A 13,021-nucleotide genomic window follows, 5' to 3' on the forward strand; every position below is an offset into this window, starting at 1 on the left:
CAGCTGCTGGCATCTGCACTGCTGCTGCCATGAGCATGGCAAAGCAGGTAAAAGATTGCTTTTCCTTGTGTGACACAGGAGCTCTTGACTTGAAAGCTAGAGGGATGCAATAGAAAGAGCTGCAACCTCTGCCAGACATGGCAAAGGTGAGTGGGATGTTGTTTCAGTTGCTGCTGATGTCAGGAAGCACTGTAAGGATGGAAAGGCTTGTGTTTGCCATGGGCAGGGAAACACATCTGGTTTTCATTTTCTCTTTCTGTTTGAGTGCCAGATAAATAGGGGAGAGTGTGCCCTCACCTTGGAGCTCTCCTGCCCTCTGCTGCTCCGAGGGAGAAATGTCCAAGCTTCTAGTAGGACATCCAGACAAAGATATGTAATAAAAATAAGTCCAGGCTGGCTGTCCCTGTGGGCATCAACTGCAACCATCCGCATTGCTGCTGCCATGAGCATGGCAAAGCAGGTAAAAGATTGCTTTTCCTTGTGTGACACAGGAGCTCTTGACTTGAAAGCTAGAGGGATGCAATAGAAAGAGCTGCAACCTCTGCCAGACATGGCAAAGGTGAGTGGGATGTTGTTTCAATTAGTGCTGAAGTCAGGAAGACTGTAAGGATGGAAAGGCTGGTGTTTGCCATGGGCAGGGAAACACATCTGGTTGTCATTTTCTCTTTCTCATTGAGTGCCAGATAAAGAGCAGAGTGTGCCCTAACCTTGGAACACTCCTGCCCTCTTCTGCTGAGATGGAGAAATGTTCCAGCTTGTAGAAGGACATCAGGACAAAGATATGTAATGAAAATAAGTCCAGGCTGGCTGTCCTTGTGGGCATCAGCTGCTGGCATCTGCATTGCTGCTGCCATGAGCATGGCAAAGCAGGTAAAAGATTGCTTTTCCTTGTGTGACACAGGAGCTCTTGTCTTGAAAGCTAGAGGGATGCAATAGAAAGAGCTGCAACCTCTACCTGACATGGCAAAGATGAGTGGGATGTTGTTTCAATTAGTGCTGATGTCAGGAAGGACTGTAAGGATGGAAAGTCTGGTGATTGCCATGGGCAGGGAATCACATCTGGTTTTCATTTTCTCCTTCTCTTTGAGTGCCAGATAAACAGGGGAGAGTGTGCCCTCACCTTGGAACCCTCCTCCCCTTTTCTGCAGAGATGGTGAAATGTTCCAGCTTCTAGAAGGACATCAGGACAAGGATATGTAATGAAAATAAGTCCAGGCTGGCTGTCCTTGTGGGCATCAGCTGCTGGCATCTGCATTGCTGCTGCCATGAGCATGGCACAGCAGGTAAAAATTGCGTTTCCTTGTGTGACACGGGAGCTCTTGACTTGAAAGCTAGAGGGATGCAATAGAAAGAGCTGCAACCTCTGCCAGACATGGCAAAGGTGAGTGGGATGTTGTTTCAATTAGTGCTGATTTCAGGAAGACTGTAAGGATGGAAAGGCTGGTGTTTGCCATGGGCAGGGAAACACATCTGGTTTTCATTTTCTCTTTCTCTTTGAGTGCCAGATAAAGAGCAGAGTGTGCCCTAACCTTGGAACAGTCCTGTCCTCTTCTGCTGAGATGGAGAAATGTTCCAGCTTGTAAGGACATCAAGACAAAGATATGTAATGAAAATAAGTCCAGGCTGGCTGTCCTTGTGGGCATCAGCTGCTGGCATCTGCATTGCTGCTGCCATGAGCATGGAACAGCAGGTAAAGGATTGCTTTTCCTTGTGTGACACAGGAGCTCTTGACTTGACAGCTAGATGGATGTAACAGGAAGAGCTGCAACCTCTGCCAGACATGGCAAAGGTGAGTGGGATGTTGTTTCCATTGCTGCTGATGTCAGGAAGGACTGTAAGGATGGAAAGTCTTGTGTTTGACATGGGCAGGGATACACATCTGGTTTTCCTTTTGTCTTAATCTTTCAGTGCTAGATAAATAGAGGAGTGTGTGCCCTCACCTTGGAACCCTCCTGCCCTTTTCTGCTGAGATGGAGATATGTTCCAGCTTCTAGAAGGACATCAGGATAAAGATATGGAATGAAAATAAGTCCAGGCTGGCTGTCCTTGTGGGCATCAGCTGCTGGCATCCGCATTGCTGCTGCCATGAGCATGGCAAAGCAGGTAAAAGATTGCGTTTCCTTGTGTGACACAGGAGCTCTTGACTTGAAAGCTAGAGGGATGCAATAGAAAGAGCTGCAACCTCTGCCAGACATGGCAAAGGTGAGTGGGATGTTGTTTCAATTAGTGCTGATGTCAGGAAGGACTGTAAGGATGGAAAGTCTGGTGTTTGACATGAGCTGGGAAACACATCTTGTTTTCATTTTCTCTTTCTCATTGAGTGCCAGATAAAGAGCAGAGTGTGACCTCAGCTTGGACCCATCCTGCCCTCTGCTGCTCAGAGGGAGAAATGTCCCAGCTTCTAGAAGGACATCAGGACAAAGATATGTAATGAAAATAAGTCCAGTCTGCCTGTCCTTGTGGGCATCAGCTGCTGGCATCTGCATTGCTGCTGCCATGAGCATGGCACAGCAGGTAAAGGATTGCTTTTCCTTGTGTGACACAGGAGCTCTTGACTTGACAGCTAGAGGGATGTAATAGAAAGAGCTGCAACATTTGCCAGACATGGCAAAGGTGAGTGAGTGGGATGTTGTTTCAATTGGTGCTGATGTCAGGAAGAACTGTAAGGATGGAAAGGCTGGTGTTTGCCATGGGCAGGGAAACACATCTGGTTTTCATCTTCTCTTTCTCTTTGAGTGCCAGATAAACAGGGGAGAGTGTGCCCTCACCTTGGAACTCCCCTGCCCTCTTCTGCTGAGATGGTGAAATGTTCCAGCTTCTAGAAAGACATCAGGACAAAGATATGTAATGAAAATAAGTCCAGGCTGGCTGTCCTTGTGGGCATCAGCTGCTGGCATCTGCATTGCTGCTGCCATGAGCATGGCACAGCAGGTAAAAGATTGCTTTTCCTTGTGTGACACACGAGCTCTTGAGTTGAAAGCTAGAGGGATGCAATAGAAAGAGCTGCAACCTCTGCCAGACATGGCAAAGGTGAGTGGGATGTTGTTTCAATTAGTGCTGATGTCAGGAAGGACTGTAAGGATGGAAAGGCTGGTGTTTGCCATGGGCAGGGAAACACAGCTGGTTTTCATTTTCTCTTTCTCTTTGAGTGCCAGATAAACAGGGGAGAGTGTGCCCTCACCTTGGAACCCTCCTCCCCTTTTCTGCTGAGATGGTGTAATGTTCCAGCTTCTAGAAGGAAATCAGGACAAAGATATGTAATGAAAATAAGTCCAGGCTGGCTGTCCTTGTGGGCATCAGCTGCTGGCATCTGCATTGCTGCTGCCATGAGCATGACACAGCAGGTAAAAGATTGCTTTTCCTTGAGTGACATAGACTCTGTTGACTTGAAAGCAAGAAGGATGCAATAGAAAAAGCTGCAACCTCTGCCAGACATGGCAAAGGTGAGTGGGATGTTGTTTCAGTTGCTGCTGATGTCAGGAAGGACTGTAAGGATGGAAAGGCTGGTGTTTGCCATGGGCAGGGAAACACATCTGGTTTTCATCTTCTCTTTGTGTGCCAGAAAAAGAGGAGAGTGTGCCTCCTACTTGGACCCCTCCTGCCCTCTGCTGATCAGAGGGAGAAATGTTCCAGCTTGTAGAAGGACATCAGGACAAAGATAAGTCCAGGCTGGCTGTCCTTGTGGGCATCAGCTGCTGGCATCTGCATTGGTGTTGCCATGAGCATGGCACAGCAGGTAAGGGATTGCTTTTCCTTGTGGGACAGCTGTTAAGCCATTCTGATTCACCCTTTGCATCCACAGCATACAGTTTTTTCCCACACTGCTGTTTCTATCCAGCCGTGTGCATATGTGCAGTGCTACAGATGTTGGTGGTCCTGCCTGTGGCAGGGGGTTGGAGATTCCTGATCCTTGAGGTCCCTTCCAACCCGGGCCATTCTGTGTGTGTGTGTGTGACTGGCTAAACACCAATTGTTGCTAGCTCAGCAGGTATACTGCTAATTATTGAACGTCTGACAGCTGCTTATCAACACTTGGCCACTATTTCTGGACACCTGCTCATCCCTGAAGAGAGATAAGTTTGGAAGGAGGACAGAGGGGAGTCTCTTGATGCCTGCCTGTTGCATCCCAACCTGCCCACAGAGTGAGTCAGTTCGGCCTTGTGTGGAGGCCCTGGCTTCTTTGGAGTCTGTTTTTCTTTTGCTGAGCTTCTCCTATCCAAACAGAATGGCCTTACAACATGCTTTCTGGTCCTTAATACTAAACCCATGCAATTTGTAACTATTACAGTTCTGTAAGTGAGAATTGATCACATGATTGAACAACTGTATTTCTAAAATATGTTATGAAATAACTTCTTTTTACTAATACTAATAAAGTCTTTCTACTTTTTCAAACTGTTTCTAAGGGCAAATTACAAAACACATGGTGCTGTACTGCTTCAGAGCAATCCCACATTTGATAGCCAGTGCAGAAACAACATTCCATCCTACAGCATTAGCTAGTTCAGAGGTACCAGACGTGTATCTGGATGTGGCTGTTGTGAATAACTGGGGCTGAGGGATCAGAAGTGACAGCTCCACTCTTGGAGACCACAGAACTAAAATGGAAAGATAAAATAGTTGCAGGGCAATTGTTCTCTGTGCCTGAAGCAGGGACCGATTTATGGGGGAGAGATTTAACAGTTAAATGAGGATTACAGCTGCAAGTCTGTGAAACAGATATCAGGGGTCAATGAATGTGTTAACAGCTGTGATGAAGAAGAAATGAATCCAAAGGTGTGGGCAGGGGAAGGAAATCGGGGTGGACTCACAATTTTCCCTTACAAAGAACTGCCCAAGGAGGGAGTGGAGCTGTGCAACAGCAACAATATCCCATAGCCTTAGAAGGGAGAGTGGGTCTAAAAGCTGTAACACAGACAGTGCTTAAGGATGGTCTTCTGGAACCTTGTCTGTGGCCTTATAACACCCCAATCCTGTCGGCACGGAAGGCAGACGGCACGTATCGGCTGGTGCAAGATGTAAGGAAATGACTGAACCCGTTCTCAAAAGACAGCCTGTGGTTCCTAACCCCTATACCCTAATGAGTCAGATCCCACACGGACAGCAGTGGTTTGGTGTGAGAGACCTCAAAGATGCTTTCCGGACAGCCTTTGGACTCAGGGAGAAATGGCTGCGTTTGTATGAGGACACATTGTAATCCTATCGTGATTCGTGATGATACTGTAGATACTGGAACTCCTGCTAATCCTTGTCTTGGCAGCATTTGAAGCAAGCAACTGGTGCTGCTGTCATGCAGAAAGCTCCCTTCCAACCACTCAGCAAGCATTTGGATGAGACAGCTTCCTGCTGGGGAGCCCTCCGACATCACTGCTGCCTCCTCCAGAACCATACCTGCAGATGCTTCAGAGCTCTTCAGCATGGACTTCCTTCCTCCCATCAGCAGCTGCTCCTGCACTGACCTTCATTCACACTGGGATACCATCTGCTTCCAGCAGGAGCTGACCTGCGAGACAGAGAAAGGAAACGTGGGATGAGCACCAATGCAGAAGCACAAGGCTGTGTCACCACCACGTCTTGCAGCCTTGGGAAGTCAGCTGCAACTGCAGCCTTGGTCAGAATTCTTTTGCTTTGGGGAACAGATGGACTCGGAATGGAAGGACACGAGAAAAATGACATCTGTTTGAGCTCAGCAGACTTGAGAGGTGGGCCTGGGTGAACCTCATGAGGTTCAGCACAGCCAAGTGCAAGGTTTGGCATTTGGGCCGGAGGAATCCCAGGCATTCTTTTGTCATCGTGGTGGTTTCCAATAGACCCCAACAATGAGACATCAGGTCGCCGTGTGGGCTCCTGGGTGACACTGCCATTTCCCAGCCATTGCAGCCTAGGGGCAAATAAAGTAAAATACTTCAGAAAGATCTCACACTGATTGCATATTTTACTGTTCTTTTACACAAAACAGAAGGGGAGGGCAGCAGATGCATGCAGCTGCATCAACACCCAGGCTGCTAAAGGAATGGAAAGACAGAAACATCAAATATCAATGCCTTATTCTAATGCAAGGAGGGAAGCTTCTATCAATGTTACTTTTTATCATTTAAAATAAGCAGTTGGCACTCTTAAAGGAAAATCCTAGGCCCCAGGTTCTGACAGTGTGGCAATCTGGCACGGACTCAGCTGTGAATGATCCAATCAGTCTGTTCCAGATTTTAACATCCCTTCTATGCATTCACAAGTTTTCTCTCTTGACTTCCCCTTACAGCCGTTAGATGCCAGCAAAACATCCCACAAACACTCCTTAACTCTGTGCACACAGGCACCCATCCAACCAGAGCCATCAGTCATTCCCAGCCATGCGCTCTTCCTCCAATCATGGTCAGCATCACACGGCCGTCACGCAGCTCACTTGACTCAGTTTTTCTCTTCTTTCTGGAGGTGTCCTTGCTTCTCAGCCTTACCTTCTTGTGATGTTTATCTCGCTCTGCAGCTCCTGCTCTGAATTAGCACAAAATGCAGCCACAGCCCCTGCCACCAAGGTCAGCTCTTCAGCACACATTACCTGAGGAGCACTTGGCAACTCCTGCAACCTGAGCAGTGCCAGGAAGACTGTTTCACTTCTGCTTCTCCTGGCTCAGAAATTCATTTTCCTACCTAGAAAATGGAAAAAGAAAAGAAAGAAAAAAAATCCTGACATTAGCAGACACAATTGATACTATGGAATTCTGGAAGGCAAGGGATTTGCCCTCTATGATGAGAACTTGAGTGCAAAGAACTAAGAAGAGCCATGAGCAGGTTGTGAACTTGTGGGTAAAATTAGGAAGTGCAGCAGTGCAGGGCTTCTGGAGGTGAGGGTCTGCTACAGCCGCCTGGAAAGAGAGCCTGTTGGTGGGAGCTGCTTACTGCAGCCAGCAGAAGCATCGCACTCACTGACTCTCATCCTGATGGGGGATTCCAGTCAGTCTGGGAAATCAGCATGGCTGGCTGCAAGCAATCTGACAGACTCCTGGAGTGCAGTGAGAATCACTCTGTGGTGCAGGCATTGGGCACAGCAAGCAGAAGGGAAGCATTGCTGGACATGGTGCACACCAGGGGTTACGACAGGAGGCGGTCAGGGCTGCAGTGACCATGCCCTCCTTGAGTTGGTGATCTCAAGGAATGCGGGCCTGGCAGGAAGCAAAGGCAGGAGCCTGAACTTCAGGAGAGCCAGCTGCAGGCTGTTCCAGGAATTCTTGGACGAGATCCTCTGGACAACTGTTTGTAGGGGCAAAGGGATGGAAAAGAGCTGGTCACTTTCTCAGAAAAAAACTTGCTCAGGTTGCAGGCTGAGCTGCAGGAGAGGAAGGGGAGGAGGTGCCAGCACGGCTCTGCACGATGCTCTGCCACACTGGGCAGCTTGATCATGGCTCAGCAGTGGGATCAGACGAGGAGAAGGGGAGAAGGAAATCAAGGATGGGAGGGAACCATCAGACACAGTCAATAAGTGTCTGTGAAGTCTTGCAAACCAGAGATTCCCAGGTTGTTTCTGCTTTTGCAGCATTTGTGTGCTGCAGGGTGAGCAAAAGGTTCTGCTGCTTGATTCTTCTGCAGGAGCCGCCTAAAAGGGAAATGGCCACTGAGCTGCAGACCAAGCAGTACTGCCTGACGTTGGCCAGGGGAGCTTCTCCTGCCGCAGTGTGCTGATGACAGGTCTGGAGATGATCTGCAGGGCCAGTTCGTAGATGGGAGCCAGGAAAGGACATGATGGGAGGAGGGAGGTGTTAAGCAACATCCAAGGCATCAAAATGCATCAGAAGGCCCTGAAAAGCATCACAAAGCCACAGCCAGGAAGCTTGGGAGTATCATGAGCAGCATCCAGGATGCGAGAGATTATTTGCTACCATGCCAAATGGTAGCAGAGCTCCCCCTGCAGACATCCCAAAGCCAGACAAAACAGGAACAAACCCGGAGCTGTGCTGCACGCACCCCACAGCCACAGCATTGCAAGCTGGGGTGCCTTGCTGTGTGCTGCATTCATCCCAGTCCGTGTGAATGAAGACTCTGGAGGCAGTCAAGGCGTTGATTGAGCACGAGTGTGCTTTTATTATTATATAAAGGACAGGAGGGTGTGAGAGGTCCACGGTGAAGATGGGACTCATCCTGTCTTGTCATGGAGAGAGTGGCTCAGAGCTCTCAGTGCTGCTGTCCGGTGCCTGGGACTGGAGGCCTGATTGAAAGTCCCCCTGCAAGAGGCTCTGCTCCTCTTCACTGATGCTGACCTGCTCCTGCATGGAGGTGCTGCTGTCGGGGCACTCACACTGTGCTTCAGATGGGCTGCACTGCAGAGACTCTGGGTTAAAATCCACACTTGTGACTGTGGTGTCTGGGAGGCTCAGGTCAGCAACTTCAGCAGAGCCAGGTGTAATGAGAGCATGGACTTCGATGAGCTCCTTCTCTCCATTAATGTTGTTAGATGGAAGGCTGCTATTAGAACTGCAGCAATTTGTGCTTCCTAAGAGCTCTCCACTGATGGAAGCAGAGAGAGCATCCTCGCTACTTGCCCTGGATCTTATGGCTTGGCAAGGGCTCGATTCACCTAGAAAGGATACACAGGGGTTAGTGTCAAACTTTCACAAGCTGAATTACGACAGTGGTACTTGATCAGGGGTGAAGATTTAGGCACGGGATTGAACGCTAGAAAGAGATACATGTGCAGAGCAAGCTTGAATTGTATGTTCCTGAAAAGCAGGGATTTGGAAGCTGCATTTGCACCCTTACCTGCCAGGACTACCACTGCTGTTTCTGAGGGCTGCCTGGCATTGCGCTGCAATTGGCGTTTGCTGCCAGAGGATGGCTTCCTGAGGCTGAAGCAGCAACACCAACTGCTAGCTGGTGATTCCTCAGTCTTGCTGGGTGGATTTTGTCTGGAGAGAGAAAACAGCCAATGCTGTGAGTCGTGCGTGGTGCAGGGTGAGGGAAGAGCAGCACTGAGCTCTTGGCAGCAGTTGCTTGTTCCTAGCACTGCCTGGTTTCTGCAGGAAAACACAAAAACCCACCCAAACAATGATGCTAGGTGCTGGAAAAGAAAGTCCTCTTTACCTGTCAGATGGAAAGTCAACGACGGTGTGGAATTTGCCCTGCCCAGCTGCAGGGCTTTCTTCCACTTCAATGTCCCTGCTGCTCTCTGTTACCACAGAAGAGGTGCTGTGGCCTCGCCTCTGTGCCTGTGCCTCCTCCAGGCTGAGCAGCTTTGTGGCAGCAGAAGAGACCCCCACAGACTTGGGCCCTGGGAGAGAATTGTGCCCTGTCAGGGAAAACCACAGGTAAGAGCGAGGATCAGAAAGCAGCAGCACAGCCACCACAGTTCTGGGGGAGGTGCTGTATTTTTCTCAGGCTTGCTTATCCGAGCCACTGGAAGAAGAGGAGCCCAAAATAACCATGTGGGAAGAGGTGTGTTTATGGCAAAGGACATGGTCATCATTAAGAGCAGCTTACTGTATCAAAATAGGCAAGGAAAAACCCAAGGAAATGGGGGCAGGGAACTGAGAAAGCTTCGCTGCCACACTTGCATCAAGCTTTTCCTGCGTGCAAACCATAATAATGACGGTTTCCTCCTTGTGAAGTTTGGGCTTGGACATTCTCAGCATCCAGCAACAGGATGCCATACCCTAATGGAAGTCCAGAGGTCTGCTGTCCCCTTGATGGTAAAAGAGTATCTCAAACATCCTGGAGAAGGCCTGCATTTGGTCAAGGTGTCAGGTCAAGATCAAGCTAATGGAGGAAGACACTCACCTGCTGCATCTGCAATGTCTACTCCGGATTTGGAGCCGAAGAGGACGTCTGTGTGGTTGATGATGAATTCCACCACATCCGACTGCGTCTGCAGCTCCATGCAGGCAGCTCTTCCGCTGGCGCAGGCAGACTCGTTCTGCTGTGATCTGTAGAAAAGGCAGATTTTAGAAGTCATTTCTCCAAGACCGTTTCCCCGAGTCTGAATTGTTGCAGCCAAAAGCTGTCAGCTGAGGCTCTGGAGACTTCCGCAGTGGGCAATCAGTGATGCCACTGCAGAAATTCCCCTGGATGATCAAGGACACGTCAGTCCCATCTCAACAAGACTGCAGAAATTGTCACCTAGACATTGTGCCCGTGGGGATGGAGAACAGCTCAGGCTCCTGCTCTTCTGTCAGCCACAGATTTTACAGGAGAAGAGCACATTTGATGGAGAAAAAGGGAGCACTGTTTTTTTTTTTAATGGAGAACAGATGTAAGCGTTGTGTTGAAACAGAACCAGCAGTTTACCTTAAGAGGTTTGGAGCCCACACAATGGCTAGGTTCTTGGCATGCATGTTTGTGATGGTGGAGCTCCCAGCCAGACACGCCAAGTGTCTCATCAGATACTCCAGAGTCCTGGAAAACAAGAGAGGCAAACGTTCAGCACCAACGAGCATGCCGTGCTGCAATTCAGAAAGACAAAGGCTGGAACCGCATCGTTGCCCTCTGCAATGCAGCAGGGCTGAGCTCAGCAGGCTGAGGGCAGCACTGACCTGTAGTGAGGAGCGGGCAGCTGCTGGATGACGTCCTGCATTCTGAGCAGCCGCTCCTCCTCTGTAGCGGCACCAACAGCATCCTGGAGTAGTGCAGAAAGGGAGCGAGACACCAATCAGGCTAGTACACCACTGCGAGTAAACCTCGTGGGGCTGACAGCAAAAGGGCCTCCGAGCTGGGGCACTGCTGCAGCCATCTGCCAAGAGGCCCAGGAAGAGGGAAATGAAAGACGTGGCCTTGTGCTTACCGAGAACTTGCCGTACAGCTGGTGGGTGAGCAGAGGGTTCGGGAGCTCCCTGAAGTACATCTTGCAGAGGGAGCTCACGCTGTGAATGTCACGGACGGTGAGCTCAGGAATCTGCTCCGACTCAAATTCCTGCCTGGAGAGAGGGACGCAAACCCGGTTGAGCGAGAGGAAGGCAAGCCCAAAGCCACACCAGATGCACTCAGGCTGTGTCAGTCGCAGCACTCTTACCGCAGTCTCTGGATGTTGGACGCGACGCCGGACAGGCGGTATATCCCCTGCACCACGCCGTGCTGCTCAATGAACTCAGCGCAGCTCTGGAGGACCTGGGGGACTGAAGAACACGTGCCAGCCGTCAGTGGAGCTCCTGATTCAATCGTGCTGCAGGCTGTGCTTCACATCCCATCCACTAAGCCCAGCCAGGCTTGGCTGAAGCAAATACAGATGTGCTTGTCTCTTAGGAGCATCCGCCTCACTTTATCCTTCAGCCATCAACTCCCATTACACGTGTCTCCACGGCTATCAGCCTGCCCCCTGCTAGATATGAGCTCCCTTTCATCTTCTTTAGATGCCCAGCAGAGGAAGATCTCAGGAATGGGCAGCTCCTTACCATCACGACCGGAGTGGAGAAGATGCTCTCCCAGGTCACCGCCAAACATTCTTTCCTTCTCCACCTCCCGCTCGGTCGGTTTCTTTGGGCGGGCCTTCACCAAGGAACGAAGGAAGGTGAGGATCTTGCTGCGTTTCTTGGGCACTGCACAACAAAAGGAAGAAACCAGGTCATTTCAGGTCTGGCTCCGTTGGACGAGGCCGAGCACAGCACATTCTACAGAGAACGTCAGAACGGGAAGAACATTACCAACCAGTACATACAAAAAGGGATTTTCCCCATCTCTGGAAAAGCCCAAGGCCAGGTTGGATGGGGCCCTGGGCAGCCTGGTCTAATCTGACATTAAATGTGGGGGCTGGCAGCACAGCCTGATGCAAGGAAGTGGAAGCTTGAGGATCCTTAAGGACCCGACCATCCCAAGCCATTCTATGAAGATTCTATAGTTTCCCCAAGTCCAATCATAAACACAGGAGGATTGGGCCAAATCTCTGCCCCATGGTGTGCATGAAGAATCATCAACCCAGAGGACAATGTGGGATGGATAAAGGAGGTACTAAACATGGAACGCACCCCCAAAAAGACTTCATTTTGCTTCCCCACACCATCAAATGTAACATCCCTACCTGGCTTTGGCACTGAGTTGATGAGTGCCTCAGGAATGTTCTTATTAATGAGTTCCACACACTCCCCTGGGAAAAATCCAACCTGTAACAAGAAGAGAAGCCAACTATTGCATGCAGCACTTCTCAGGTCTGAACTGTTAAACCAAAAGCCACATAACATTTCCCTCGGAACGTGCTTGCCTGACGTTCCATAAGACTATCCAGCAGAAAATGGCCATAGTTCAAAGCATAAAGGTAATAATTTTTCAACATTTGCAGCCAACAGCAAGGACCCCTGACACCGACACAGGGAAACTGTTTACGTCCATTAGGCATCCTGTGCATGCAGAGCAGCTGTAAGCTAAGATTCCTGCCTTTACTGCAGTTGCACTCTCCAGTCTGAAGCTTGTGCCTACCTGGAAGCCGAGCTTGCCTCTCCACCAGGGGGTCAGCTCCTTTGGTGGCATGTCGATGACACACACGATGTCTCCCACCTGCAAGAGATTGCAACGTCAATCCCAGCTTCAGCACAGCTGGGAGGAAAGCACAGCTCAAATGTCTGCATTCTTCTGCACTGCCAAACATCGCCGAGCATTAAAGCACTTGCACCAGTGCAGCTCTGAAGACATTTGCCATTGTAAAATTGAGCAACAAGGAACGCCTTGAACTGCTTACCTCAAAGGAGAGTTCATCCGCTGCCTGGGCAACGTATCTCTTAATAGCATGGGCAGCAGCAATAGCTGGAACATTCACAGGTGCCACCTCATGGTCCAGCAGGGGCTTCCCCTTGTTCTCAGCCTGAAACAGAGAGCACAGGCCACGGTGAGGAGCTGGGAACCAACAAGGAGGATTTCAAGGTGAGGAGCACATCTGCAGAGAAAGCTGCAGGAAATGCACTCGGTCCTTATCATGGGCACTTCAGAAGGAACTGCAAGTCTAATAACGGCTGTTTCTCTCCCTGGTGTGCAGCAGGCACACGCCAGCAAAGATGCATCTCTCCCCATCCAGACTAATCAGCAATGGCACTGACGCAGACAGGTGGCCTTG

General features: G+C 49.9%; 1 protein-coding gene across 1 annotated transcript; it reads right to left on the reverse strand.

Moving 5' to 3' along the window:
• Positions 1-11,110: 11,110 nt before the first annotated feature.
• Positions 11,111-12,763, reverse strand: LOC149912616 (rho GTPase-activating protein 32-like). Its single transcript, XM_090132481.1, has 4 exons — positions 12,650-12,763; positions 12,391-12,468; positions 11,996-12,077; positions 11,111-11,516 (listed from the first exon to the last, which is right to left on the reverse strand). Exons 2-4 carry the CDS (start codon positions 12,439-12,441, stop codon positions 11,254-11,256), a joined length of 396 nt encoding a protein of 131 aa, XP_089988607.1. The 5' UTR covers positions 12,442-12,468; positions 12,650-12,763; the 3' UTR covers positions 11,111-11,253.
• Positions 12,764-13,021: the final 258 nt, after the last annotated feature.

The sequence above is a fragment of the Phasianus colchicus genome, chromosome Z, assembly GCF_987193195.1.
Source record: "Phasianus colchicus chromosome Z, bPhaCol1.hap1.1, whole genome shotgun sequence".
In the NCBI taxonomy this organism is placed as follows: Eukaryota; Metazoa; Chordata; class Aves; order Galliformes; family Phasianidae; genus Phasianus; species Phasianus colchicus.

Bases quoted from the DNA above. Each gene is read 5' to 3' on its own strand.
- LOC149912616 (XM_090132481.1), bottom strand. From the start codon at position 12,441: ATGCCACCAAAGGAGCTGACCCCCTGGTGGAGAGGCAAGCTCGGCTTC. The intron at 12,078-12,390 runs GTAGGCACAAGC...TTCTTGTTACAG, and splicing joins GAGGCAAGCTCGGCTTCCAG to GTTGGATTTTTCCCAGGGGA. The intron at 11,517-11,995 runs GTAGGGATGTTA...TTTGTTGTGCAG, and splicing joins CAACTCAGTGCCAAAGCCAG to TGCCCAAGAAACGCAGCAAG.